The sequence below is a fragment of the Pseudorca crassidens genome, chromosome 2 (genome assembly GCF_039906515.1).
Source record: "Pseudorca crassidens isolate mPseCra1 chromosome 2, mPseCra1.hap1, whole genome shotgun sequence".
NCBI lineage: Eukaryota > Metazoa > Chordata > Mammalia > Artiodactyla > Delphinidae > Pseudorca > Pseudorca crassidens.
The window spans coordinates 41,807,399-41,835,350 of NC_090297.1; the positions used below are offsets into that span (position 1 = coordinate 41,807,399).

Consider the following 27,952-nt stretch of genomic DNA (forward strand, 5'->3'; position numbering starts at 1 on the left):
CCACAACGAATATTTCAATGAACAAGTCCCAAAGTAATGACCACATTAATAGGAAGTTAATTAAATTTAATTTAAATATCAAAGAAGGCATGTTATCCTATCCTCTTCATTAAAATCTTTGAGAAGTAAAACTAAATATTTTTGTGGTTGTCTTTGTATTTCTATATTTTATTTTCTAAAAATGTAATTAAAACATGTTGACGTATAAAGCATATTGATGCATTATGCCAAAAATACAAATTCTAGACATTCATTTTTTGTAAAATGTTTACAATTATCCTTAAGTCATATAATACTATTGGTATGATTTTGTTGTATTCTTTGTTAATGGTTATAATTGAAATAAAGTTGAATTACAGTGTCAATAATACATGTCATCAAACAAAAGTAAACCATGGAACAAAAATATATCACAAGAGAATTATACTTGAAAGTATAAAAACATACAAATACAAAATAACTGACATGTATTCCTAGATATGATCCCTTGTATTTTAACCCACATAAGCTTAGAATAAGAATTAATCATTTTACATAAGCTAATAATAAGAATTGATCATTTTACAGTGTCAGTGTTCCAAATTATATACAAACGGCTTTAAGGATAAGAAATAATTATAAATTTACACAAACTGGATTTGCTTATACTTTCTTGTTATTTTTGTAATAACTTTGGTTAATAATCACAATTATGCTAACAAGAACTGTGCAAAAATATTTTGTTTGGAAGTGCATTTGAACTTGTTATTAATTATGCAATTCCAATTTACATTTAATGGACTTTAATACATTACATATTTTTATGGGAACATGTGGAGATCTGGAAAAATGGTTGGCTCGAATAAGTGGTTCTCTTTTAAGTTCATTTTATCCCTTTGGGTTCACTCAATAACAGCAATATATTTTTAAAGTATATATTTTACTGAAAAAATACATAAGTAAGTCACAAACCAAAAGCTAACAGATGTGTGACTTCTAATTAGTTATAATAATCTCTGCTTCGATGCCATTAGAATGAGCCTTTCTTTTCTTTTGAAAACTAAAAAAGCTTTCCTTTGAATTTTAAACTGTCAGGGTGCTTCAAAGTCAGTGTACAAAATCTGCTTTGATTAAAATTTTAGACATCTACAGTGATAACTTTATGAAAGGAAAATATTAAATTATAATTATCCTAAACAGACACAGTCTTGTGAAACTAACCCTACATTCATGTTAAAACACAAAGAGTTGAATATAATGAATTTGATTCATCCTCGAACACAAAGCTTCACCACAGTAAACTCAGTCAACTGTTGCTCTTGCGCCTATATTCATGGTGCTTAAATAGCTCACTTTAAAACAAAAAAAACTCCAATTGGCTTTTCATATATCCACCCTCCCCAAAAATAACGCACTTGAAAAACTCAAATGATATGAAAGGCTTCAAGGCCTCTTTTCTCCCTTTCATACCCCTTTTTTTTATTTCTGTTTGCAGTAATCTGCCTTTCTCTTTCTCTTTCTCATTGCTACAGAGCAAGCGAGGAGGCTCAGAGCTTTGAAAAGGGGGCTCAATGTGTAATGGGTCCACTAGAATTAATTTACTTGCACCAAATCCATTGAGCACAGAGGGTTTTTTTTCCCCCTCTCTCTCTCTCCCTCTCACTCCTCAAATCATTTGGAGTCGAACGCAGCCCCCAGCCTTTGTAATTCTAGTAAAGCACTTAAAGTGCACAGTAGGTGTTCATGAGGACCATCTGGTCAAAAGCAAAACAAGCTGCTGATTTTGCCTTTGAATAGAATGAAGCAAGTGTGAATTAGTCTCTTCAATTAGCACTATTACAACCTGTCAAGTGCATATTGTAAAACAGGATTATTACAGTATTGGTCACCAGTGCAATTATTTACTCTCTGCCTTTTCTTGCATATAAAAATGTCTTATGTTTATTAGTTTCTGATAACTGAACATAATATCTCTTAACCCAGGCATTTTAAAACTACCAACACACAAATCACAGATTATGAAATACAGTCGGCCAAGAAGCTGTTAGGATACACATATCTTAAGTAACAAAGGTCTAAAGCACCATCGACTCTTAACAAAATTTCATTGTTTCTAACCTTCTTGAATGTAGGTGAAGAAATACTTACATGGCTAAAAAAAGATGTCCAATAGAGATTATTCTAAAATACTTTCGGAGGGAAAGAAAGACTTGTCAGTTCCAAATAGCTGCATTGTAAATATTAAATTTATTTCCTAAGGGGATAATTTATTAAGCATCACAGAAAACCCCAAAGTTTATAAAATGATCATTACTGATTTATTCATTTGAAGTGGTATAACTTCAACAGATCTCAGTAACAAAGTGCAACTTGAAACTTACATACATGCAAAAGAAACTCAGTCTCCTTTTCTGAAAGCTGAAAAAAGGCTCAAATTCATTGCCCAGTTGCTTAAGAAATTATCTCTCTTTCATTCTTCCTAAGACGTCATTTTGATTTCAAATTTTTAAAAATCAAACTATGATACACGCTAATTAAAATGGGTTCATTCTAATTGAGCTTATATATGCCGTTCATCTTACAGTAAAAATAAACCACGTAAACTTTTAATTAAATAAGCACACAATTTAATTTACCCTATTGCATATGCACATTCTTATCTCTCTACTCTTCAGTTCTGTGCCAGCAGCCCCCACCCTCTCCATACTGGAAAACAAACAAACCAAAAAATAAACAAACAAACTATACGTAAAACACATACAGAAAGGACAGGTTAGTTAAGAAGTTTTAGTCAACCCACTACTAGAAAATTGCTCTTTAGTATAATCTGTAAAAGACTACAAATGTACCGTTAACAACGTCCAGCATTAAAGGAGAATAGTTTGAAATATGTATTAGTCAAGCAAGTTGAGTAAGTAGCAAGTGAAAAATAGACACAAAAAACCCAACAGGAGTTTCAAATTTGCAGAATCACAATTAGTCTCATGATTTCACAATTATTTAGCCAACATTATTTTTAAGGACCGGTATGATTTATTTAGTTCACTTCTTGTTGCTAATTCAAAAGTAGTGGCTTCCCACTTAACAATTGCTAGTATTAGTAGTGAAATGTTTTACTATTCCATGCAGGATATATCTTTATAAGTTGTCTATTTTTCCCTTTAATTCCCATTGAGAACTAAATAAACACTAATAAGAACAGTGAGAATTCTAGGGTAAAGTGAAACTCAGAAAAGGATTTAAATAATTCCAACAGCTCTTCATAGTGCTTCTCGATGTAAGAGATAAGGAATACTACATGATTCCGTACCAAAACTACTTTGGTTTTTTATCAGTGTTATTCTGGGTCATGTGTGTATTCCTTAAGTTTGTATGACATCTAAAAGAAAAGTGATATTTTGTCTAATAGGAGCTTTTGCAATAGTAAGATGGACAACAAAGAATTAGTTTCCAAGAAAAGTTGGCTTGATTTCAGGGACTTTATTTCCTTTTCCACACCTGGGTTTAGGATCTGAAGTAGGCAAATCAATCTTTTTTCCCCCTAATTTAACCAATCCCAAGTGCATTTGTAGCCACAGATCTTTAAAAATCAGAATTACTGAAATCTGTACAATTAACTGTTTAAAAATCTAAATTCTCAGTGTAGAAAATTCATTAAAATAAGGTAAGCTTGTTTAAATTTTCAGGGAAATTCACTAATTTAAAGTGTGTCAACTAGGTAATTAAGGATCCAAGAAGGTAGAAAGACAGATTGTCACAAAGTTATTGTTACATTATTTGATAATTTTTATAAACTATTTTGTCATAATGGAAAAAGGGAAAGGATTTTTATTCTTACGACTACTTGCAACCCTCCATTCTGACCTTTTTATACTGTCATTGCCTTTTCCACAAGTAGGAGGATAATGTAAGTGGAAGGATTTGTAAAGAGCTTAAAAAAAAATAACCTCAATATCTAACTAGCTTAAATTAAAGTCTAGAGCACCCAAAGGATATAAGTCATGCATTGTGAGGCAAGAGATCACAGAGACAGAATGAACAAACACTTGTACAACTATCGGTTTATCACCACTAACCTGCATGAACATATGGTCACTGAAGAGTTATTTAAAATTCAAACTGCAGCTAAGTTCTATTTTCTAAGTCAGTATTTTAAAAAATGTATTTTGTTAATTAAAAATTGAAATTATAGTACCTTCGTCAATCCTATTTCATTTAATAGAACTTTCCCTCTGGAGGGAAAATATTACAAGAGATTTCTTTTAGAAATGCAAGGCTTTCAAAAATTAAAAATACTAGAAAATGGTATTTTTTCCCCCACCTACAATAAAAATAATATACAACTACACTGGAAAATAAAATCAGTTGTTTTTTTTTTTATTTCTTCCTTTTCTATGTTGGTCGGAATTCATTGTTGAACCTATCAAACAACACTGAAAAAAGATTTCTGAAACTGGTGACAAAAATTAATTTACAAGTTAGGATATATGGTATCATTAAGCTTCCAAATTAATAGCAAAAATTCTAGCATTTATAAAGTAACACTACAAAATCATTTCAAGACTATATTTTTATTGTGTTGCAACCTGACTTTCAATCATGCAACAACAAAAATACATGTACTTAAGTGTCACTGTGGGTTGCATGGCTGTAGCATAAGAGCATCTTGTCCTCCTTGAACCCCATTCCAGATATTCCACAAGTTGAAGGAGAAAAGTCTTAGGATTAGGCCTACAGAGTGTGATCCTAGGCCTAGAGAGTATAATCCACATTCCATTTCTAAACTGTACAGAATAAAAGAGTTTTTATGTACCTGTCTGCCCACAGAAAAGCAACAGATATTAGAAACAACTGCATTTATTTTTTTCCTGGCAACTAGCATTTCAAATATTATTTTAAATCAACTTTTAAAAGATTAAAAAAAGGAAAAAAGAAAGAAAAAGAAGAAACCAAACTCTTGTTGAGAAATACATAAGGATATTTGTCTGCAAAAATATTTTCAGGACACTTTTCATTTAGAAAATGGTATACTGTTTTCAAGTCCTTGAAGCTTAAAATATATTTGGTAATCTAAATAGCAGGACGCAGAGAACAGTTTCAGCCAACTGTGGCACACAATGGCACATTTACAGAATTTTAAGTATTTCTTTTAATAATTGATGTAGTCATTTTGAATCATTCTGCATAGGATATCAGGTGTGAGCAGATTGCATTAACGCTGCTTAAACATTTCAACTTGTCAGTATGGCCAACTCGATTTCGGAAATATTTGCAGTATTTTCCCATCGAAACAGTAATAAAGGCAAAATAAATATATGCCACTACTTTATAATCACCGAACATTAATGAATATTTTATGTCTTTTTAAATCTCCCTGTTTAATTTAAAAGGGTGAAATTAAGTCTCCTCCCTGCAATATGCCAATTATCTGTAAATCAAACAATAACTTGGCTATTATGCTCCTTTTTGTTAATATAAGAGAAGCTAATTTGAAAACACTGAACGGCATTTTTAGACTATCAGTTTAATAGTCCTCTCTGCCCCCTTGTGGGAGAAAGTTGAAACACACTCAAACTATAGAAACTGGAAATGTTAAAACAAAAATGCAAAAAAACAAAAAAATGTAAAATTCTGGCTGTAAATATTGCAATCAGAAAAAAAAAAATAAGGCAGTCTATATGTACCCTTCATGCGATATACTACTCTTCAACTTAAAAAAGGAAATCAACAACAGAATGAAATTTACCTATTATCTTTGCTGTTCTTGATTAAACTGGGGTTATTTATTTTGAAACTGAATTCCTTATTTAATTTTATTCAATATATAATTTAAATTTCATAATCATGAGGCTCCCAGAATAACTCTGTGATAGGGCCAGAGTTAAACATTATTTTTAATATAAAAACGACAATGATTCTTCAATGAATTAAAATTTTAAATTTAGAGAACAGAACATCCATTATAGAGATTAAAAATGAAATGGCAATTAATATATTTAAAATCCTGAAAAAAATCAAATAATTTAAACCTATGATTCAAATTAGGGACCAAGAAAAATCTTAAAGATCTTAGTTACTAGTCAACAAACTATTCAAGTGATAAACAGAGAAAATAAACTTCAAGTGATGAGTTATTTACGCCAAATTCAGAAGTTGAAATTTACTGATAAAACATGAAAAAAGAAAAACCATTAACAGTCATTAATGAAATAATTCATATACTTCCGAAAAATGATTAGGATGAAAACAACTTGTTCTTTCAATATGACATTAGTAATTAGTTGAAGCAATGTAGTCCAAGAAAAAATTTATGAAATAATCTAAGATTAAACAAGATTAATTTTCTTTATAAAAACATGAGTGGACAATGACTGTTGTCTTCATAATTTACAAGGGGTATTGTGACATAATCATCATTTCACTGTCTCTAAACACAAGTCTTGTCACATAGCCTTATACATTTTCCCCCCCAAAGCAGATAAATTACTAGCTTTTAGGTGGGTGGGGCCACAGACAAGAAGTTACCTCTTCTCTCTTGGGGGAGGTTCTTTTTGAAACAGTGGCCCTGGTTGGTCACATTGATGAAAATATTTACACTATACATAGATTCTTCTTAGATACTCTGAGCTAAATGACTGGGTTCCCTACAGCATCTCACGAATACTGCCCAAGGCTGGAATTCAACTGCTTAAGAAAAGCCTCCTCAATTCCTTTTGGAAATAGGCAGGATACACACTATAAATAATATGTTTGAGAGCAACCTTTCAAATAAAGTATACGCATGTTCGAAAATGCACGCTGTCGATAATCTCCAAATTAATATTCTGAATAACTACTATAGAACTATGAAATATGTAACAATGTGGTTTTTTTTAAGCAGGGTTTTAAAAGTTGACTATTTTAAGAATTATCAAGAGCTTTCATTCACAACATCTATCTTTCTAGGTCAAGTCATTTAATGTATCTATAGTAATCACTGATGCTCAAGTTAATTAAAATTAAAAACCCAATAATGAAACATAAAGAGAGTTTCCAACCAGAACACATAAGCCCTCTTTAACAGGGTCAACATTAGCTATAATGAGCTACCTTTATTCCTTAGCTGTGAGACATAACTCACCTCTTGAATGGTACTGCTTCCTGAGAAGTTCAGGTTGTACTCCCGCTGGACTTCTCGGTGGGTGATGATCAGCATGAAGTTTTGATTTAATGACTCCTGCAGGGCACTGAAAGGGCTGAAAGAGAAACAAGGAACTCTGAGATGAACAAGTTCTAGCTTGCTTTACGGTTAGCTGAAAAAACCCCAGGAGTACCATAACCTCCACACAGGCATGTCCGGGCCCAATGTTATCATCTTTTCAGCTCCTAAAGGCAAGAGAGCAAGCTGAGAACAACCAAGGGGAGTTAACCTGTTAACTCCTTCTCTACCAAGGTGTTTTTAAACTTCAGTTATAAATACTTGGAGTACATAAGAATTTCGACAAGTCATGTGCTGCTGTCTGCATATGTATTTTCTCCAAGAGAAGCAAATTTGTCAATTATATTAAATTCCAAATATGCTACTAAAATGTATACCCAAAAACTCTGGTTCAATTCCAAATGAAACAGCAGTTCTGGAAGAACAGAAATTTGAAACTATTGTTTATACTCATGAGTGTCATATAGGTATACAAATACAGTTTCAGTAAAAATTGAGAAAGTATGGAAATCTACAGAACTTTAATTGCTATACCGAAATTCCTTCAAAATAATTGTGCTTTCACTTACAAGTCAGAAATACCGAGAATTCAGAAACTGGAGAATTCAGAGCAACATTAAACTCTGTGCCAAAGTTCCAAAATGTAAGAAATGTGTCAGAAACATGAAGAATAAATGAATTTAGCCACATCAATTAAGAAAAATAGGCCATGGTTCTATTTGTTTATAATATTAAAAAGCACCATCGGCAATGAAAATAAAAATCTGTCACCATTATGTATGAACAATCTGTATTGCTAGTCTCAAGTGTAGTGCTAGTCTCTCTTCCATGCTATGCTTTAGAAGCAAAAAAAATATACGGTTCTGGCCTTCATCACTCCTCCTTTGCCAATATGTAACTATGTGATAAATATAAATGCAACATAAGATTAGAATTAGGCAGTTAATCTGTGTGTCCCAGTGTCACCCATCGAGTTCACAGGTAAATTACAGATTCAAAATACCTAGGAAACACCTATATACAGCATGAAATATTATTGATCAAAGTCAGGGGAAATAATACCCCACTAAAATAGAGTTTCTTCAGGCAGGGACCTTTGTGTTTGATCCTTACCACTTAAAGCATAATGCCTGGCACACTGCAGATAAATATTTATTTAATAATGAATAAACTGTAAATTTTCAGAAGGCAAGAGTCTTACTCATATCTGTATTTTACACAGTAATGCTGCCTTCTGGAAAACTACCATGGGAATTAAGATTTTGATTTTGATTCACTTATTTATCTACATTAACTGAATGCCTCGCATTATTCCAGATGCTAAGGAAACCAACCCAAAGAATACACAGTTCCTGTCCATGAAAACCTTCACAATCTAATGAGGGTAGACAGACACGTAGACAGTCATAGTATAAAGTGATAGATACAACTGAGAAATTCAAAAAAAATACAATGAAAACCAAGAAGGAAGTGCTTAACTTTGCCTCAGTGAGAGGGGGAAAGGGTTAAGGGAAAGCTTCAGAGGAGAATAAAAATATAAATTGAAATATAAAGGATAAGTAGGACCTTAGAGTTTATTAATTGGAAGGGACTAAATTTTTGTTTTATTTGGGGAAAGGAGATGGGTGGCACTTTTTAGACTAGGAAATAATAAATGGAAGAACGCAGCATGTTCATTCACTCAGTTAACATATATTTATTGAGCACATACCTATGTTTATGACACTGTTCCAGTTGCTAGGGACACAGTTACGACAAAAAAAAAATGGTCCCTGCTTTCATGAAACTTATATTCTAGTAAAAGAAACAATACTCAAGTAAACAAATAAGTAACTTTAGAGAATGCTAAGTGCTATGAAGAAAATAAACAATATTATAAAAGGTATCAGAGGGGTGGGGGGAAGGAAATTATTTTCAACATAATAGTTGGGGAAGACATCTCTGAGGAAATGACATTTAAGTTGAGGCTAGTATAAGAAAGAGAGAGCAGGAATCTGATCATGTAGGTCCTTGTAGACCACGGTAAAGGACTTGGTATTTATAGTAATTGCAAAGGAAAGCCATTGGAAGGTTTTACACTGGGAAATGGTTAAGATCTGATTTACATGTACATTTATACAACATTATTCTGGTTGCTCTGGCTACAGTGCGAAAAGAGTCAAGGCAGGGCTAGTCCCAGCAAGAAGTGATGGTGGCTTACGCTAACTATAGAGGCAGAGAGTGAAGAGTTGTCAGGTTCAGATGTATTTTAGAGGTAGAAGCCAGACAACTTACTGATGGAATGTGAGAGAAAAACAAAACTCTGAGGTGGTCGGAGCAAGTGGAGAGATGGAATTGCATTTAACAAGGAAAACTGGGTTAAGAACAGGTTAGGTAGAAAGTTTGAGAGTGAAGTTATGTATATATCAAAGTTTAAGGTGCCTATTAGAGATCCAAAAAGAGATATCATGTATAGCTGTGTATAAGAGTTGAGGGTCAAGTAAGAGAGCTCGGAGCAGGAGAATCGACAGCACATACAGGAACCTGGCCCCCCACCCCGCCCCCCTTATCTTCAGTTTCCGTTTCTGCAATTTCAGTTACCTGCAGTTAACCAAAGTCTGAAAACATTAAATGGAAAATTACAAAAATAAACAATTCATAAATTTTAAATTGCAGGCTGTTCTGAGTAGAGTGATGAAATCTCACGCCCTCCTGATCCATCCTACCTGGGCCATGAATCATCCCTATGTCCAGAATACCCTGCCCCTTAGTCACTTAGCAGTTATCTTGGTTATCAGATAGACTATCATAGTGCTTGTATTCAAGCAACCCTTATTTTACTTAATAATAGCCCCAAAGCACAAGAGTAGTGATTCTGGCAATTTGGATATGCCAAAGAGGAGCCATAAAGTGCTTCCTTTAAGTGAAAAGGTGAAAGTTAAAAAAAAAATTGTACGCTGAGGTTAAGATCAACAGTAAGAATGAATCTTCTACCAATGAAATTGTGAAGGAAAAAGAATTCTGTGCTAGTTTTGCTGTCTCACCGCTACATGGAAAAGTTATGGCTACAGTGCATGATAAGTGCTTAATTAAGATGGAAAAGGCATCATATTTGTACAATAAGATATTTTGAGAGAGAGAAAGTCTGCATTCACATAATTTTTACTATAGTACGTTGTTATAAATTTTCTATTATTAGTTATTGTTGTTCATCTTTTACTGTGCCTAAGTTATAAATTAAACTTTATCACAGGTATGTATGTATAGGCATACCTCATTATATTGCACTCTGCTTTATTTCGTTTCACAGACTGTGGTTTTTACAAGTTGAAGGTTTGTGGCAACCCTGCACTGAGCAAGACTATTGGCATCATTTTTCCAACAGCATTATTTTTTAATTAAGGTATGTACATTGTTTTTTTTAGACATAACGCTGTTGAACACTTAATGGGCTACAGTATAGTGCAAACATAAGTTTACATGCACTGGGAAACCAAAAATTCATGTGACTAACTTTATTACAATATTTGCTTTATCGCAGTGGTCTGAAATTGAATCCACAATATCTCTGGGGTGTATGCCTGTATAGGGAAAAATATACTATACGTAGAATATGGTACTCTCTGTGGTTTCAGGCTTCCACTGCGGGTCTTGAAATGTATTCCCCATGGATAGGGGGACTACTACAGATAGTATATAGATTTTGTAGCCAAATGAAATCACCTAGGCAAACAGGGCTCTCCTCCCAAATACTGCACAGCTTTCAGACTACCTCATGTCCTACAATTAGTATTATTATAGACTGCCTCTTCTCTGAATTCATGTATCATAGCCCTTATTTAATATTTATTTATAGTGTGTTTTGTATGGTTTGCTTTGTTGCACGTGTGGAAGTCCTGAATTCAAGACTACAAGCCTTTTGAGAGTAAGTATCTTTATTATTCACCTGTATTTCCCTTGACACTTAGCATACTAAAAGGTGATTCAAGGCAATCCTATAAACACTTAAGGAATAGTTCTGCATATTTGGAACTCCATATAAAGAATGACTAATTCTCATTTTTTAAGCCTACCTTTGAAGTGCCATTTTACTCACAAAATTGTAGTTCAGAAAGGTTAAGTAATTTCCCAAGGTTATGCAGCTATAAAAAGATGGAAGCCAGTTTTTAAACTATATTTGATTCTATGTTCTTCAGCACCCTATCTCCCAAATGGCTAGGCTGCTTTAGGGATACAAAGATGAGTAAGACCCTGCCTACTAGGAGTTCACAATTCATCCATTCTTTCTATAATTATTTGATTCTTATTTGTAATAATACAGGAATCAAAGATATAATCACTGACCTCAAGACAGACTATTCTGAGAGTTAAAACAGATGTGAGGATTGTAGAGAAGAAAAAGAGTACTTTGAAGTACTATGAAGAAGAATGGATAGTAAGGGAGGGTGGGAGGGAGGGAGACACAAGAGGGAAGAGATATGGGAACATATGTGTATGTATAACTGATTCACTTTGTTAAAAAGCAGAAATTAACACACCATTGTTAAAGCAATTATACTCCAATAAAGATGTTAAAAAAAAAGAATGGATTGTAATTTGACAAGTATATAATAGAGGTGATTTCAGACATAGACTAGTTTGAGCAGAGATGAGATTGGAGAATACAGGGAAGGGTGGAGAAAGCAATGAGGAAGAAGTATAAGGGGATGTAAAGAAGGGTTTCTGAAAGAGGAAACTTGAAAAATGTTAAAGACCAACATTATGCGGGGTTCAAATGCTGGGCTAAGGAGCTCAGAATTCCAGAAGTCTTGATTATTACATAGATAGATCCTCCTTTATCTTTACATATGAATCTATACAAATGCTTAATACCTTTAGTGCTTTCCTTTATGCAGTTCCTTAGATATGTTTCTTGATGTTGACTGGTAGACTTGTGCAATAACTTTGTAGAAAGGTTTGCCAGGACCAGCACTGACTGCCAAACTACGTTAGAAGAACACCAATTTAGTCTAGTTCTGTAATTTCCCAGGAGCCCTGGGGAAGGGTAAGTTTGGCAAGAAAAAATATTTATGGCTTTAAACTCCTTGGGAGTCACAGAGTCAGATTTGAATTCCTGCTCCACTCCCTACTAGTTGTTTGACCTTTGTCTCCCACCCCCACGATAATAATTCTTTCAATACTATTTATTTGTGTCTACCATATACAGGCCCTTATTTTAGGCACTTAACTACTCTGTAAATTGTTTCCTCTTCAGAAAAAAAAAAATAACCTTTACTTGATAAAACTCTGAATATTAAATTTTACAAAGCCAAGTAGGAATTTTTATTACATGTAAGTTTTAAGGTGGTCTATTATTAAAAATAGAATACTTTTGAGGGGTACCCATACTATAAAATCTTACAATGACAGTAAAACATTAACTAAAGTGTCTGTGGTGGTTTTGTGGCAGTTATTTTTCATGTTTTAGTTTCATTTCTCTGTAGGAGTTGATAAAGGGTAAAATCTTTTTTTTAATTTATTTTTTATTTTATATTGGAATATATTGATTAGCAATGTTCTGTTAGTTTCAGGTGTACAGAAAAGTGATTCAGTTATACATAGACATGTATCTATTCTTTTTCAAATTTTCCCATTTAGGTTGTTACAGTAGGTCCTCCTTGTTGGTTATCTATTTTAAATATAGCAGTGTGTACATGTCAATCCCAAACTCCCAATCTATCCCCCCTCACCCTCCTGGTAACCAAAAGTTTGTTCTTTAAGTCTGTGAGTCTGTTTCTGTTTTGTAAATAAGTTCACTTGTATCATTCTTTTTTAGCTTCCACATATAAGCGATATCATATGATATTTGTCTTTCTCTGACTTATTTCACTTAGTATGATAATCTCCAGGTAAAACCATTTCTGATGCATGGAACATAACTGTACATTATGCCTAATGTTATCCAAGCTCACAGCGTTCTTTTTAACACAGATCTTTTTGGGGGTTGATATACCACATTCATGTTCCTTGTGAGAATGTTTTTTATTATCTGCAACCTCAGACTCCAGCCTGATTCATTCACTTAGCCATTAATAATAATGGCTAGCCTTTAATGAGTGCTACTATGCATCAGGCATTAAGTAAGGGCTTTGGGTCAACTTTATGAAGTTTATTATTATCATTTTCTTGTTACAGATGAGGAAACTGATGTTAAGTTACTTGCTTAATGTCACACACAAAATAAGTAGTAGTAACTCTTCTAAGGTCTAACTCTTATGATTTGTCGTCCAGATACTGGGGAAGAGGACCCAGTAAGATCTTATTTCTGCCTTCATTGAGTTTATTGAGGAATGCACAGACAAGCAAACCTACAACCCACATATGGTACCTTTGGTAAGAGCTCTAATACCACTTTTGCTAAGATGGTATGGAAATACAGAGGAAGAATACCTAAATTAGACCAAGGAGGAGGCAAAGGCTATAAAGGAATTTACTATGGTGATTTGCATAATTTTCAAAGACTTCATTGCTAAAATATTATCTATAGAAATTGATTCTAGCTGCTGCTTAGCAGAATATGTTGAGCCCTTAGTTGCTGCATCTAGGAGCAATTTTCTCCACAATAGTGTCTTCTAATAGTTGGTTAGGATAGTTAGCCACAGTTAATCCACCTTCAAGCAGTCTCTCTTTTACCTTCAAAATGCAAAGTCATTCATTGAGCTCCTTCAACTTTGACCTTCAGAATAGCTGAGGGTAATTACCAAAGTAGGTGGATGAGAAATAATACAAAACAGTTTTTTGTTTCCCTTAATGGCATGTTTTCTCTTCAATAAGAGGGAGAAGGAAAGGTGTAAGCAAATGTAGAAATTTTTTAAAAGCAGTTGAATTTTAACTCAATGCAAGAAATGGTTTTAATAGAACATCTATTCTCTCCTTACCAGTTTTTAATTTTTCATTCTCTATTATGATTTTACTTTCAGTTTGAATATTGGTATTTACCAACAACGAGATGGTTGTTTCCACAAATAGACAACAGTCATTAAAACTTACCGTTGCTGTACCCTCAAATACAAATTGAAATTAATGTTTGAAATGTAATGAAAATCATATACATTGTCCCCAAGCTTTGAACTGGTGGTTATTTGCAAAAAACACAACACAGTGAATGTTAACATTTAAAAGCAGTTAGTGGCAAAGTGCTAGACATTTTCACATATACCCATCTCATAATTCTCCTAGCCAGTTTCTTAATTTTCAAGTTGGGGGAGGGACAGTGGGAGGCATGTGAGAGGGAACTACAAAAAGATAGATAGATAGATAGATAGATAGATAGATAGATAGATAGATAGATAATCTACCTCCTTAAAATTTTCAGTAGTATAACTAAGCATTAATATCTAAGCCACCAACAAAATTCTAGAAATAGTTTTGGCAGAACATCCCTTCTCTACTTTCTTTTCTGTCCACAAGTCTTGGACATTCATTCTGCCAATGAATGTCCACCTATGCCTGAGGGGATCCCATTCCAATTTAACTATGAGCATTCATCAGGAACAGAGAAGTCATCTGTAAAATATCTGTCTTCTAGTGAGTAACAACTTCATTTTAATTCACTGACTTAGTTTAACACATTTTATATTGCCATTCAGTTTTTTTTGGGGGGGGGAAGGACAGTATGGGGAAAATTAGTGTACAGCAAATTTTAACACAGGCTCCAATAAATAAACTTGAAGTTACAGACATTTTTTTATACCTGAGAACATAAAAAGCCATAAATTATTGGCCTCCATATGTCAAGTACTGATGAAAGCAACAACATTAAGAAAATATATATAACAACCTTTACTGTCTTGACTGCTTATTTCACATTGAGAGAGCACTTTAGTGATCCACTTACGCAGAAAGCACATGCATATTTTAATATGTATGACACAGTGATTTTTCAAGGTTAACTTAAGATTGCATTATGGTAGTGAAATGATCATTTGATCATCATGTACCTATATACCTGTCATTAATTCCTGATTAAGAGGAATGGCTTCCTCCTGACAAATAGCAGCAGGCCCATAGGGTAGAACAGTAAAAGGCAGGGTGTCTTGTATCAAGGATAATAACAGCAATTTTAAGGATTTCTTCTTCAGCAATTCCTTGAATCAAGAATTCCCTCTTAAATCTTCAGTGGGCAGAAGATTTGGCCAGGCTAAATCAGAGCCTTCCTATGAAAACAGTAACAGTTCTAGGGGAAGCATTCATTGTTATAAAGTATAAATCCATCAAGATTAAGCAACTAGACTAGGAAAAACAACACATTCAGACTTGGGTTTCAGGGCTGTTATGGACTGAATGTTTGTGAATCCCCTCAAATTCACATGCTGAAAGCCTAACACTCAATGTGATGGTATTTGGAGGTAGGGCCTTTGGAAGATGATTATGTTTATATGAAGTCATGAGGATGGGACTCCCATGATGGGATTACTCTTCTTATAAGAAGAGAGAACAGAGCTTGGGCTCTCCCTCTGTCAAGTGAGGACAATGTGAGAAGGCAGCCATCTATCTGCAAGCCAGGAAAAGGGCTCTCACCAGGAACCAAATCTGTCAGCATCTTGATCTTGGACTTTATAGCCTCAAGAACTGTGAGAAATAAATGTCTGTTGTTTAAGCTACCCAGTCTAGGGTATTTTGTTATTGCAGCCTGAGCTGATTAACATAAGGGCTTTTAAGAGTTCTGAATTCACAGCACTCAAGTAAACAGATACCATCAATTCTGCACAGGCTTCTACTAAATGTCTATCTGTTTGTTAAATGGTATATACACATCCAAATTAAAATTCCACTCATTAAAATCCATTGTAGAAAACAATAAGTGTTTGTCAAAACTCATATAACTGGGGAATACTTAAGAACCCATTTATTATATGTAAATTATATCTCCACAAAAAAATTATAAGTCATAAAAAGTACCTGAACAATTGGATAACCACTATTTTGGCAATTAAATGGGTCCCATATTTTTAACTTCAAAAATACAACACACTTTTTATCAACGTAAATGGAAACCATAGATTTTTTGCCATTGCTACTTAATACTACTATATGACCACTGACATATACGGCTGTTGTCCATGAAATTAAATTTCTCAAATCAATGTTGTATATGTAGTTAAGATGAGTAAAATATTAACATCAATACAGAGATCAAAAAATCCCGTTTCATTCCTGCTGTGTATGTATGCTATTTCTTTTCTTGCACTGGATATTTTAAACAAATATCAATGTAAAATAACATGTTTAGAAGGTTCATTTCCAATAATTTTATTTTTTAAATATGACCTGATATTGAAGCCAAAAAGGTAATTTTTTCAAATTATTGTGACTGTTTCTTATAAAAATATAAATAATAATCTTAGAATGTGCTATTGAATTTTTCATTAATAATTTACAATTTATATATTTCTAAAAGGCCCTATAAAATTTTCTCTCCTTTGTCTCTTTGGGAATATTTTATTATCTACAATGGTCTTTTTATCCTTTCAGATATATCAAGCTTTTAAATTAAAAAGCACGACACATGGCAATTTAAATTTCCATTCTAAACTTACAGAGTCATATGAGCTCTTGTCAACAAAAGACCAAATTTACTATAATTATGGATTATTTACACTAAAACAAAATAAGAAATCAATATGTAAATGTAATGTTTGTAGTAGCTAATGCAGCCAGCAATGACAGATTAGGTTCAAACAGCAATCAGTTTGAAAATCTGGCACATATGTAAATGAGCTAAGGACTTGATGTTTACATTTGACTGTATTTCATTCAGGATTTTTAAATTGTCTCAGGAACAGCACAAAAATAAAATGTTAATCTTTCCACTACAAATATAACTTGAGCCCTCATCATAACTGAAATTAGGTTTTGCTCCTGTCCAGCTAAACTAACATATGATACTAATAATTCTGAGCTGCAGATTACATCATTCTTAATTAACACTCTGCTACAGTTGTTAACATCCTCCAAGACACCATGCTATCATCACCACAAGTTCTGTAACAATCTTAAAACCACGTTTAACAAAGGTTGGCCTCTTACTCTGCAGCTACTTTTAATTGCTTTCTTTGCTAGCAATTAAATATGTCTAGATAAACAAACATTCGGTTTCACATAATTCTTAACAACATTTTCATGAAGATTTCAAAGTTCAGGTGTCCTTATGTCTATAATTACTGTTTATCAATATAGAGATATACTGGATTCAGCTACATGTACTAACCAAAGTATATAAAATTAATCAAAATTTGGTAATTAGCGGTGATAGTGATATATTGTGATCCATCAAGTAGTTCATAGCAAAACTGTCAAAACATAATTCTATTCATCTAGACAAACCACGAAGAAAGAAAAAAAATTTACAGATACAATGGTTTTTGTTTCATTCATGAATTAGTGACCAAGTTTCCGACTGTCCATGAAATCAACCATAGAGAATACCTGCAGTTCTTTTTCGAAGTGTGATGTTAACAAGCTAATCTCAGTACTCACTGACCTATCAATAGGCAGTAAACTATATAAATGGGTTTGCTACATCAATCCAATTAGATGTCTTGTGATCTCCACCAATGCTTTAATTGGGGACAAGTTTCTTTCATCCAGAATGCATAACTATAGGGAAATGTCCTCTTCTTAATATAAGCCACTTTTCAAGTAGCCCCTTATTAAGAAACACTTACCAATCCAATACTTCCTAATTTCACTTTTACAAAATCTAATAATAATGCTCACAAGAATTAAAGTTGAACAGTAATCACCATAATGTACTTGAAACACTGATTATATTAATTTATTCTTAAGAAATTAAGAGTTACTTTAAGAATGATACAGCGAATTGTTATCAACTACTTACAACACTGGTTAAACATTTTCACAGATGAATATCCTTTGTGAAAACAAACAAAAAAGAAGTTGTTTTGTAAAGCATTTTGGAAGAAAAAATTAACCAATCCTTTCAGAACATTTACTTGCATATGTAAAGTTTCCCCTTTCTGTACCTCAGTTCCCCGAGTCATAAAATGGGACTAGATTAGATGATTGCTTTAAATCCTTCCAAAGATGATACTCTAGAGCTTTCTTCTAAGTCAGAGCTCTGATGGATATGACTCTTGCATTAAGGGAGAACACCAAAAATTGAAATAGCAGGATATAGGCTAATAAAAAGTAAAAAATATTATAAGGATTAACATCTGTGCAGAGATTGTGAGGTGCTGAGGAAACAGAAGTAGGATGAGAGCTATCTGAAAGCATCCTTAGAATGTCCTTGTAGTAAGTGAACCCCACAATAGTTCCATGATACTGTTCAGTTATCTTTTTAGTTGGGATAATGGGGGGTGAACAAGTATCCTGAATGGCCTCAGTACAGGGTGGGAGAGATGGAAAAAAAAAACAAAAAAGAAAAAAATAAACTGTTTGTATGAGTAGCAGTACACATACCACCCAGAGGGTGTCACCTCTTAGCTAAGACCGAGGCTAGAAGCACAGCTGGATACCTATTACCACAGCTAGTTATAAGAAGCAGAGATAGAAGAGGAATAGTTCAGTTTTTCCCTTAATTATACCAGGCTTAATGGATTTAGTGAAGTGCATATCCGACGTAGAAGGTTAGAAGAGACCTCAAGGATCATGAGAACAATGTTTCATTTGCTTTTCTTCAAGCTTTTGCCTCTGCTTACAGGGTGAACACTATTTCTGCCCATGCTGCTTCTCCTCACAAAGGAAGTGTTTTAACACTTGTAGCATTTTCTCCCCATTCTAAACCTGCCTCCTCCAGAGAAAAGAAGAGACTATTATAATTATTCACAAGGTCACCTTGTAGTAGGTTAGGTTTCACAGAAGGCAGGGGATGAGACCAGCAGCTTCCTCTTCCATTTCCTATGCCCTAGTGCACTAAATTCCTTTCCACTTTTTATCCTCTGTGGTAAACACCCCTGGATAAGGTTTGCCATGAGCTCTCTAAGCTATGTTTCCTGCTGTGACCAGGTTGGTGAGGCAGGTCTATTGCATCAGTCCTTAAGGCTCTGAAGACCCAGTCATAACTCTTTTTATAGGTCACTTGAGCATGTGGGTCCTAAGATTTAGATCTGGAGTGAAAGGTAAAAGACCTCACTTAGGACTCAAGTCTAAGCCACATGATCCATTTGGTGCTTGTCTGGCTACTAAAGCAGTTTCTTTTTCCAGTCATGGAGCCTCTTTATTTTCTGGTAACATCTGAGGCCCGGAGCAGAGAGGAGTGACCTGCCCTAAGTTAAACAGTGATTCTGTAGGAGAGCTGGGGCTAGAACTCAGATGGGGCTAGGACTCAGATATCTTGACTCACTACTCCTCAATTTCCTTCCACAGTATCCATCAGAAAATATAATACCCTACTCTCACCTAACTCAAGGCTACTGTCACCTGCTTTCCCACCAACGGTTTTCCAAGGACAAAAAAAGGCCATATATTGTAACACCAGTGGTTTACTTAACTATCACAGGAGTCCCAATTAGAATTTACTAATTGAATTTACTAATTGAATTTACTGAATTTACTAATGCTTGCACAAATAGCAACTAATTCAAAGTCAGAATTAAAAGCAACTCCACAACTCAGAAGCCATACAAGAGGACCATATGCTAGACTGCATGACCAGAGCTCAACAATACCCTCATAGAACTCAACAAAATATTAATGGGAACCATCCTCCCAGTATAAAAAGGTCAAAGTTCAAAAGCAAGACTCAATTACTACTTGTAAAAGGGACAGTTACACATAAGGGATACCTTATTTTCTGTCACCCTGCCATAAAAATGAAGACAATCTATATAATTAAAATGGAGCTGGACATTTTTAGCACTTATTAGAATAAGACCAAAGCAAGTTGAAAAGACTGTCTTTTTACCAAGACACCCATTCAGTCCTTTTCTAGCAAGGTGATCATTAGTAATACCAAATCCAGAAATACTAAACCTTCTCCATTTATATTTATACATGGCCTGAGGGCTTTGGCACTAGTTATTTCCCTTGCCTAGAATACTATTCATTCTGCTCTTCACTTTAATGGTTCCTCAATCATTCATGTCTCAGTTGAAACAGTACCACTTTCCTGACCTTACAACTTACAGTAGTCACCCAATTACTTCTTATCATATCATTCTATTTCAGTTTTCTGCAAAGCACTTGTTATCATCTGATAATTTTTCTGGTTTATTTGTAGTTTGTTGCCTGTCCCTCCACCCTACCATGTCTACACATATTATATTGTAAACTCCATGAAAGCAGGTACCTTGTTGTCTCGTTTCTCATTGTATCCCTAACACCTAGAACAAGGACCTAACACATTTTAAGACGGTACTCAATCTATATCTAGTAAATGAGTGAATAACTGACATCCTGCATGAATAAATGAGATGGACTCTCCATTTATCTGAAAAACACTTTATGATGAGTTTGACAAATAGCAAAACAGCCAATGGAGAGACTACACATGCATGGATAAAAAATTAAATCCCTCAATTTGTCATGAAACTTTTCATATTCATTACAACAAATGTTTATTAAGGACCTCTATATAGATGGCACTCTCGTGAACTGAGGGAGATGCTCAGTAAGAATGCTCTTGCTCTTTACAGCTTGGGATCTGGTTGGAGAGAGGACAGCCATATAAGAAATAATACTAGGGAAACTAAGACTCAGAGAAGAAAGATGTTGCCTGAGGCCACAAAACCAGTGTAGGACAGTTATAGGATTAACAGTGTCTCACTATAAAGCCAGAGCTCCTTCCATTACTCCATACTTTGATGAGAAAAATGAAAAGGAACACCGGACAAAAAGGCTAAACTCAGGTCAAGAAGTGGAGATTGCCTAGTTCATTACATTTATGGGACACTTGTAAGATCTTCGGCTCCCCAAGTATTTTATATCTGTTCTGCATGATGCTTGATATCCCTCCATTAGAACTTTACTTCTTACCTTTGGTCTCTCTTAGGAGGCAAACATCCTTAGGCATGTAGCACTTCACAGTATTCATTCCACAAATAGTTCTAAGTACCTACTATATTTCAGGCCCTCTTTTAGCTGTTGAGGATACAACAGTGAACAAAAAAGAAAGCTGCTGATTTCTTACAGCTTTACATTGTGATGAGGGACACAGACAACAAATATGAATATATTACTAATATTACTAATATAATGCATTGTTGTCATAATGTAAGATAAAGGGAGAATGTATAACAGAGGGGCTTTTTTAGCCAGGGGAATCAAGGAAAGCCTATCTGAGGATGTAACATTTGAGTAGAGGCCTGAATAAAGTAAAGGAGTAAGTCAAGTTGATAAGTGGTAGATCATTTAAGGCAGGGGAATAGCAAAGTGCAAATGTCCTGAAGTTGAAGCACACTTAGAATGTTTAAAGAAGAGCAGGGAGGCCAGTGTGGCTGGCAAGATACAAGCCAGAGATGAGAATGATAAAAGATGAAGTTAGAGAGAGTCAGGAACAAGATTATATAAGTCCTTTATATACCTTAGTAAGGAACCTGGATTTTATTCTAAGTGTAAAAACGCAAATGGAAGGGTTTGAGCAGGGGAGAGACATAATCAAGTTATGGTTTTTGGTTCAGTTACATCTTAGACCATTTGAATGCTGGGAGAGGTGCCATTTGAAGTAGTGGAATAAGGACAGGGGAAAGAAGAGGTCATTAAATGGTAAGGCTGAGAGAAGGCAAAGAAAAGTTTACCTACTCATTTTTATTATCTATGGTTATAAGTGAGATTTACACACAATTTTTTCTTACATTATCTTTTTCTAATTTTGGTAACAAGATTACATGAACATTAACTTTTTTAATTTATTAATTTATTTATTTTTGGCTGCGTTGGGTCTTCGTTTCTGTGCGAGGGCTTTCTTGCCCCGTTGTGGCAAGCGGGGGCCACTCTTCATTGTGGCGTGCGGGCCTCTCACTATCACGGCCTCTCTTATTGCGGAGCACAGGCTCCAGACGTGCAGGCTCAGTAGTTGTGGCTCACGGGCCTAGATGCTCCGCGGCATGTGGGATCTTCCCAGACCAGGGCTCAAACCTGTGTCCCCAACATTAGCAGGCAGATTCTCAACCACTGTGCCACCAGGGAAGCCCTACATGAACATTATAAAATAAGATAGGTAGCAGTCTCACTGGGAAGAGTTTGTGTAAAATTTCTTTATGGAAATCCTCTGGGGTGGGGGAGGGTGAAGAAGTGGCATGTGAAATTTTTGACTATAAATTCAATTTCTTTGATGGCTATTATTTTTTCAGGTTACCTATTTCTTGTATTCATTTTAGTACTTGATAGTTTATGCAAAATTTTCCATTTCAACTAAATTTCAGATTTTAATAAGCCATAAAGATATGCTTATTTTATTACTATTCACACACATTTTTGTTTTAAAAGAATTTAATTTATTAATTTCTTATTTGTTTTGTATTAACTTACTTAATAATTATTTTATTAATCAAATAATCTCTTCTGAATCTGTAGTTAAGTCCCCTTTTTCACACCTAATATTTTTGTGCTTACCCTCGTTTTTTCTTGGCTTGGTTTTTCAAGCAGTTATTACTTGTTGATTACTTCTATCATTAATTACTGCTTTTAAATCTTTCTTTCCTTCTATTTTCTTCAGACTTACTCTATTGTTATTTCTCTATTTTCTTAAGTTGAACATACAATGCAATTGTTTTCTATCTTTCTTACCTTCTAATTAGTGGACTTAATATTACAAATTTCCCTCTAAGTACCACTTTTGCTATATTCAAAGTTTTAATATATAGCACTCTTATTTATGTTCACTTCTGAACAGCTAGTGGTTGCTATCATGATCTCATTTTTACTCATAAATTATTGTGAAGTAAATTATTTGTAGTATCCAAATGTATGGAGAATCTCAGAGATACCTTTTTATTATTACTTCACTTCTAATTTTATTGCATAATGGCCAGAGAATGGGTCAGCATGATAGTGATTCTTTGATACTAGCTTTGTGTTCTAATATGTGGTCAATTTTCATAAGTATTCTATATGTGCTTAATTTGGTTATTCAAATAATAAACAGCCTACAAAGACTTATTGCTTAATTCATTAGTTTCCATAAGACATTTGTATATAATTGTGGTTGAACTATTTCCCCTTGTAATTTTGTCAATTTTTGCTGATTTGTGCACACAAGTCTACAATTGTCATATCTTCTTAGTAAACTGTCCCTCAATATTATTTGCCTTAAATTCAATTTTATGTGATATTAATATTGCCACACTACATTATAAAATTAATATTTGGCTTAAATATCATTTCTTATACCCTTTATTTTCTCTTTTCTGTGTCATTTCTTTAAGTGATATTTCTCTGACAAACAACATATAGCTGACTATTCTTTTTTCTTCTAGAAAAGAAAAAAGAATTTTTCTTTAGTGTTTATCCCCTTAAGTTATAACATTTATACCTAGGTTTATACTTTTCTAATACAGACTAATTTAATCAGTAGCTGTAGCTTTCTTCAAACAAGAACCTAAACAAGCTCTCAATAACTACCCTCTCTCTGCCATCACCTAACCACTACCTCTAATTCAGTCTACCCATCTGCAAAATGTGACAAAGAACACCTATCTATGATTTATTGTGAGGATTTAATCAGATAATATATATATAAAGGGCTTGGCAAAAAGCCTGTCTTCATAAATGATAACTGTTGTGTCACTATCACTTACCAAATACTTTAACTTCATATCCTTATTCTTGTAACTATTACCTATCTTCTACTGCAGTATTATCTATAATTTAAACTTTTCAACAACTATTACTTAACAGCACTGAAATCCAGAATCCAGAAATGTTCTTCACTTGCTCCAATCTTCTATTCTTCTGCCTTTTCTACTATCTCTAAACCTGCCAGGTAACTTCAACACTTAACCCCTGGACTCTACCCAGCCTCCCTGCTATAGACTGAACTGCATGCCCCAACCCTAAAAATCTTATATTGAAGCCCTAACCCCCAATATGGCTGTATCTGTAAACAGTCTTTAGGAAGTAATTAAGATTAAATGACGTCATAAGGGTGGGGCCCTAATCCAATAGGATTGGTGTCTTTATAAGAAGAGGAAGAGAGACAAGAGGACTCCAGTACTTGCTTGCTCCCTGCCTCCTCTACTTCCCTTCCCCTACTTCCTTTCCCTCCCTCCTTCCCCCCTACCCCCATCCCCCCATATGAGGACACAGTAAGAAGGCAGCTGTCTGCAAGCCAGGAAGAGAGCTCTCACTAGAAACTAAATCTCACAGGAACCCTGATTAGGCCTTTCAGCCTCAAGAACTGTGAGAAATAAATGTCTATTGTTTGTCACCCAGTCTATGGTATTTTATCATTGCAGCTTAAGTTTAGGTACTCCCATACCCTTTTTGGTTTCACTTTTTCAAATTTTTCCTATTTGCTGTCTCTTCCTCCTCATAATTCTAATAATTCTTCAGTCTCTTGACCCTACTCCTCCCTCAACTTCTCTCTCCCTTCAGAGTTGAATTTTCTGAAAATAACAGTAACTCTAATCCCTCATTTCTCACTTATCCATTAAAATCTACTACAACCTGGTTCTTATTCTCATCTTCCTACCAAAAATAATCTTAATAAATTCATTAATTACTTATAAACCAAACTGATGACCTTTTAAATAATTATCATCCTACTTGGAATACACTGCAACATTTTGTAGCATTGTACATTTGAGACAAAAAATATAGGCAGTAAGTAGTACATATTTTTCTGGATTGTCTCAGTTCTAGACATGTGACTGAATTACATATGGGACACACACCAGTGAAAAGCTCCACTGGCAAGTAGGAAACAGGTGTTTATAAATAGAGACTTGTCATCTATATATGTTTTTGGAAATTGAACTATTGAGAGGAGACATCAGGGAGAATGTACAGTAAGAGGGATTGCTGAAAACAGAATTCTGGGGAACACCAACTTTTAGAGCAGATGAAGAAAAGAGGTGATTACTGGATGAATCAACCTGATTGGCACACAGGACACCAAAACAGTGTTGGAAATTTTCTTTAAAGAGATGAATTAAGGGGACTTCCCTGGTGGCACAGTGGTTAAGAATCCGCCTGGCAATGCAGGGGACATGGATTCAAACCCTGGCCCAGGAAGATCCCACATGCCATGGAGTAACTAAGCCCATGAGCCACAACTACTGAGCCTGCGTGCTTAGAGCCTGTGCTCCACAACAAGAGAAGCCACCGCAATGAGAAGCCTGCACACCACAACGAAGAGTAGCCCCTGCTCACTGCAACTAGAGAAAGGAACGAAGACCCGACACAGCCAAAAATAAATAAATAAATTAATTAAATAAATAAATATATATATATATATAAGCTTATATATACCTTAATGAATAGGTTATAAGCTCCCACAGGACAGAGCTTGTTTTCATCTAGTAGGTAATCAATAAATCTTTGACAGACTGAATTTTTCCTATAATAATATGAAACAGGTATAATTAACAGTCCCCATCCCTTCTGATTTTACCATGATTTACAGTATAACCTGAAGTTGTGCCATAGGGGTACTGCATCACCTTTGAATTAATTAGTGAAATCTGATTTAAAAAGTTTTTAAATGCATTTCAACTGTTATAAAGATTACAATTAAAGAGTTTGCTCTTAAATTCTCAAAAAGCCTGAAATTCTGTTTTCTGAAAAACATTACTTACTTTAAAATAATTCTAAATATAATTCAGTTACAGACACTTATATGGTAATTTTACTGCTCTTAGCTTTAAAAAAAAAAATGTAAATACAAAATAAGACTCAATTAACAGGCACCCCCTAGTGGCAGTAAAATCAAGTTAAGAAAAAAAAATTTTATAAGACGTGGTTTAAGATATAGCTCTCACCAAACCTTGAGAATAATATTGTCAGTAAACAACTTAAAAGCATGTTATTTTATATCTACATTTTACTAAATGATTAATAGTGTACAGTAACTAAAAGTTCATTCACACACCAAAATTTCATTAATATTCTTGAGAACTACAGTAAGTGAAATAATGTATATAAATACCCTTCAACAAGTATATAATGACAATTACAAGATATTTTTAAAAAAATCTCATTATAGAGAACAGCTTCCAAAAAAGAAGGCATCTTTGGAATAAAGCTTTATATATTTGTGTCAAGAAACTGGAAGCTATGGAGGGTCAGATGGAGATTTCAGTATCAGAAGTATTCACTGATGACCTTGAACAATCCACAAAACACTTCTAAACACCTCAATTTCCTAATTTATAAATTAGAGATATCAAAATCAGCCTGTAATCTTGTAGAGTTGTTATAAAAATCAAGTGAGAGTTGAATGAAATAGATTACTATTGGTATTTACTAGCATAAATAATTGTAATAATCATGCTTTGTAATTTGTGATTTCACATATAATGTACCTCTCCTGCTTAATGAATTTTTACAACCACCCTGGCAACTAAAATCAATGCTTCCTATTTTATACATGAAAACTCTAAGACCCTAACCAAGCTGGGAGTGTAATCCAGGATTTTTCTCTCCAGGTCTTGTTATCTATAATTTTATATGACGAGATAGATTATAATTATATTACTTTTCCGATTTGGTCATAATAAATTTTGTTTAGGAGTGATACTATAATACCAGTGTTGCCTAGTCCATTGAGAGAAGACTGATACTCTATAAAGAAAGAACCTATTATTTGCCATTGCATTGGAATTGGAATGATGGAATCCAGCAACAGGACCTCGCCATAGTTCTGCACTGCAATTAACAGGCAGTTTATTATGCAGTTCCCCTCAGTCTTCCAACATCCACTGACTTGTGTCAGAGAAATAAAAGAATAAAACCAATTAAATATCAAACCAACCACCTAAATAAAATACACCTTTAAAAAAAATCCCAAATCTCAGGTGAAGAGAAGACAATTCAGGGAACAGGTCTAGGGTAGAAATATAAATTAGAGATATAAAATTGACAGTGCACACAGATGACACTTAAAAGCCATGACACTGAATTTAGTAATGTGGTCATGAGTGACATTAGCAAGTCCACTAGCAGATCCCTACTTAGACTGGGCTCAAGAGAAACGGGAGGAAAGGAATTAGAGACAACAAATGTAGACAACTCTTTGGGGGAAGTTTTGTTATCAAAGGGACTAGAGAAATGGAGTGATTGCTGGAAGGGGAGGTGGGATCAAGAGAAAAATGGAAGAAATAACATCACGTTTGAATGTTAATGGTAACACTCTACTAGAGGGAAAAACTGATGATGCAGGGAAGAATTAAAGTGAAGGAAGTCCTTGATTTAGGCCAGAGGGAATATAGAATGTAATCTGAAGCAAACATGGAGGTTTGGTGTTAGATAGGAGATTGGTCATGCCATCTAGAGTAACAGGAGAAAAAGAAGAGTATGTGTATAAGATGCAGGTAAGTAAACAGAGACCAAGTTGGAAGCTTGTGGAAATTCTCTTGTGATTGCCTTCATTTAATCAGTGAAACAAAATAGGAAATGAAGTCATCAGCTGAGGGTGAGAATACGGGAGAGGTGTTTTAAAGGTCTGAGGAAAAGATAAGTGTAAAATGGCCATTTAGGAGAGTGTGGATAAACCAGGTAAATATGCTATCACTGCCTAGCAACATTAGGGGGCTCTCTAAGATTATGGTCGTGAATTTAAAGATACACCAATCAGCATGATTTTGTTTGTCTCTAGTCACATTTAGCTCTGAGGCACAGAATAGACAGAGTTGTATT

At 34.3% G+C, this 27,952-nt stretch overlaps 1 protein-coding gene across 1 annotated transcript in view; it reads right to left on the bottom strand.

Moving 5' to 3' along the window:
• FAF1 (Fas associated factor 1) overlaps positions 1-27,952 on the bottom strand; it is a 493,406-nt gene that overhangs the window by 226,661 nt on the left and 238,793 nt on the right. The window contains exon 7 of the mRNA XM_067726079.1: positions 7,100-7,214. Coding sequence (XP_067582180.1) covers positions 7,100-7,214 — 115 coding nt within the window. The remainder of the gene's footprint in view (positions 1-7,099; positions 7,215-27,952) is intronic.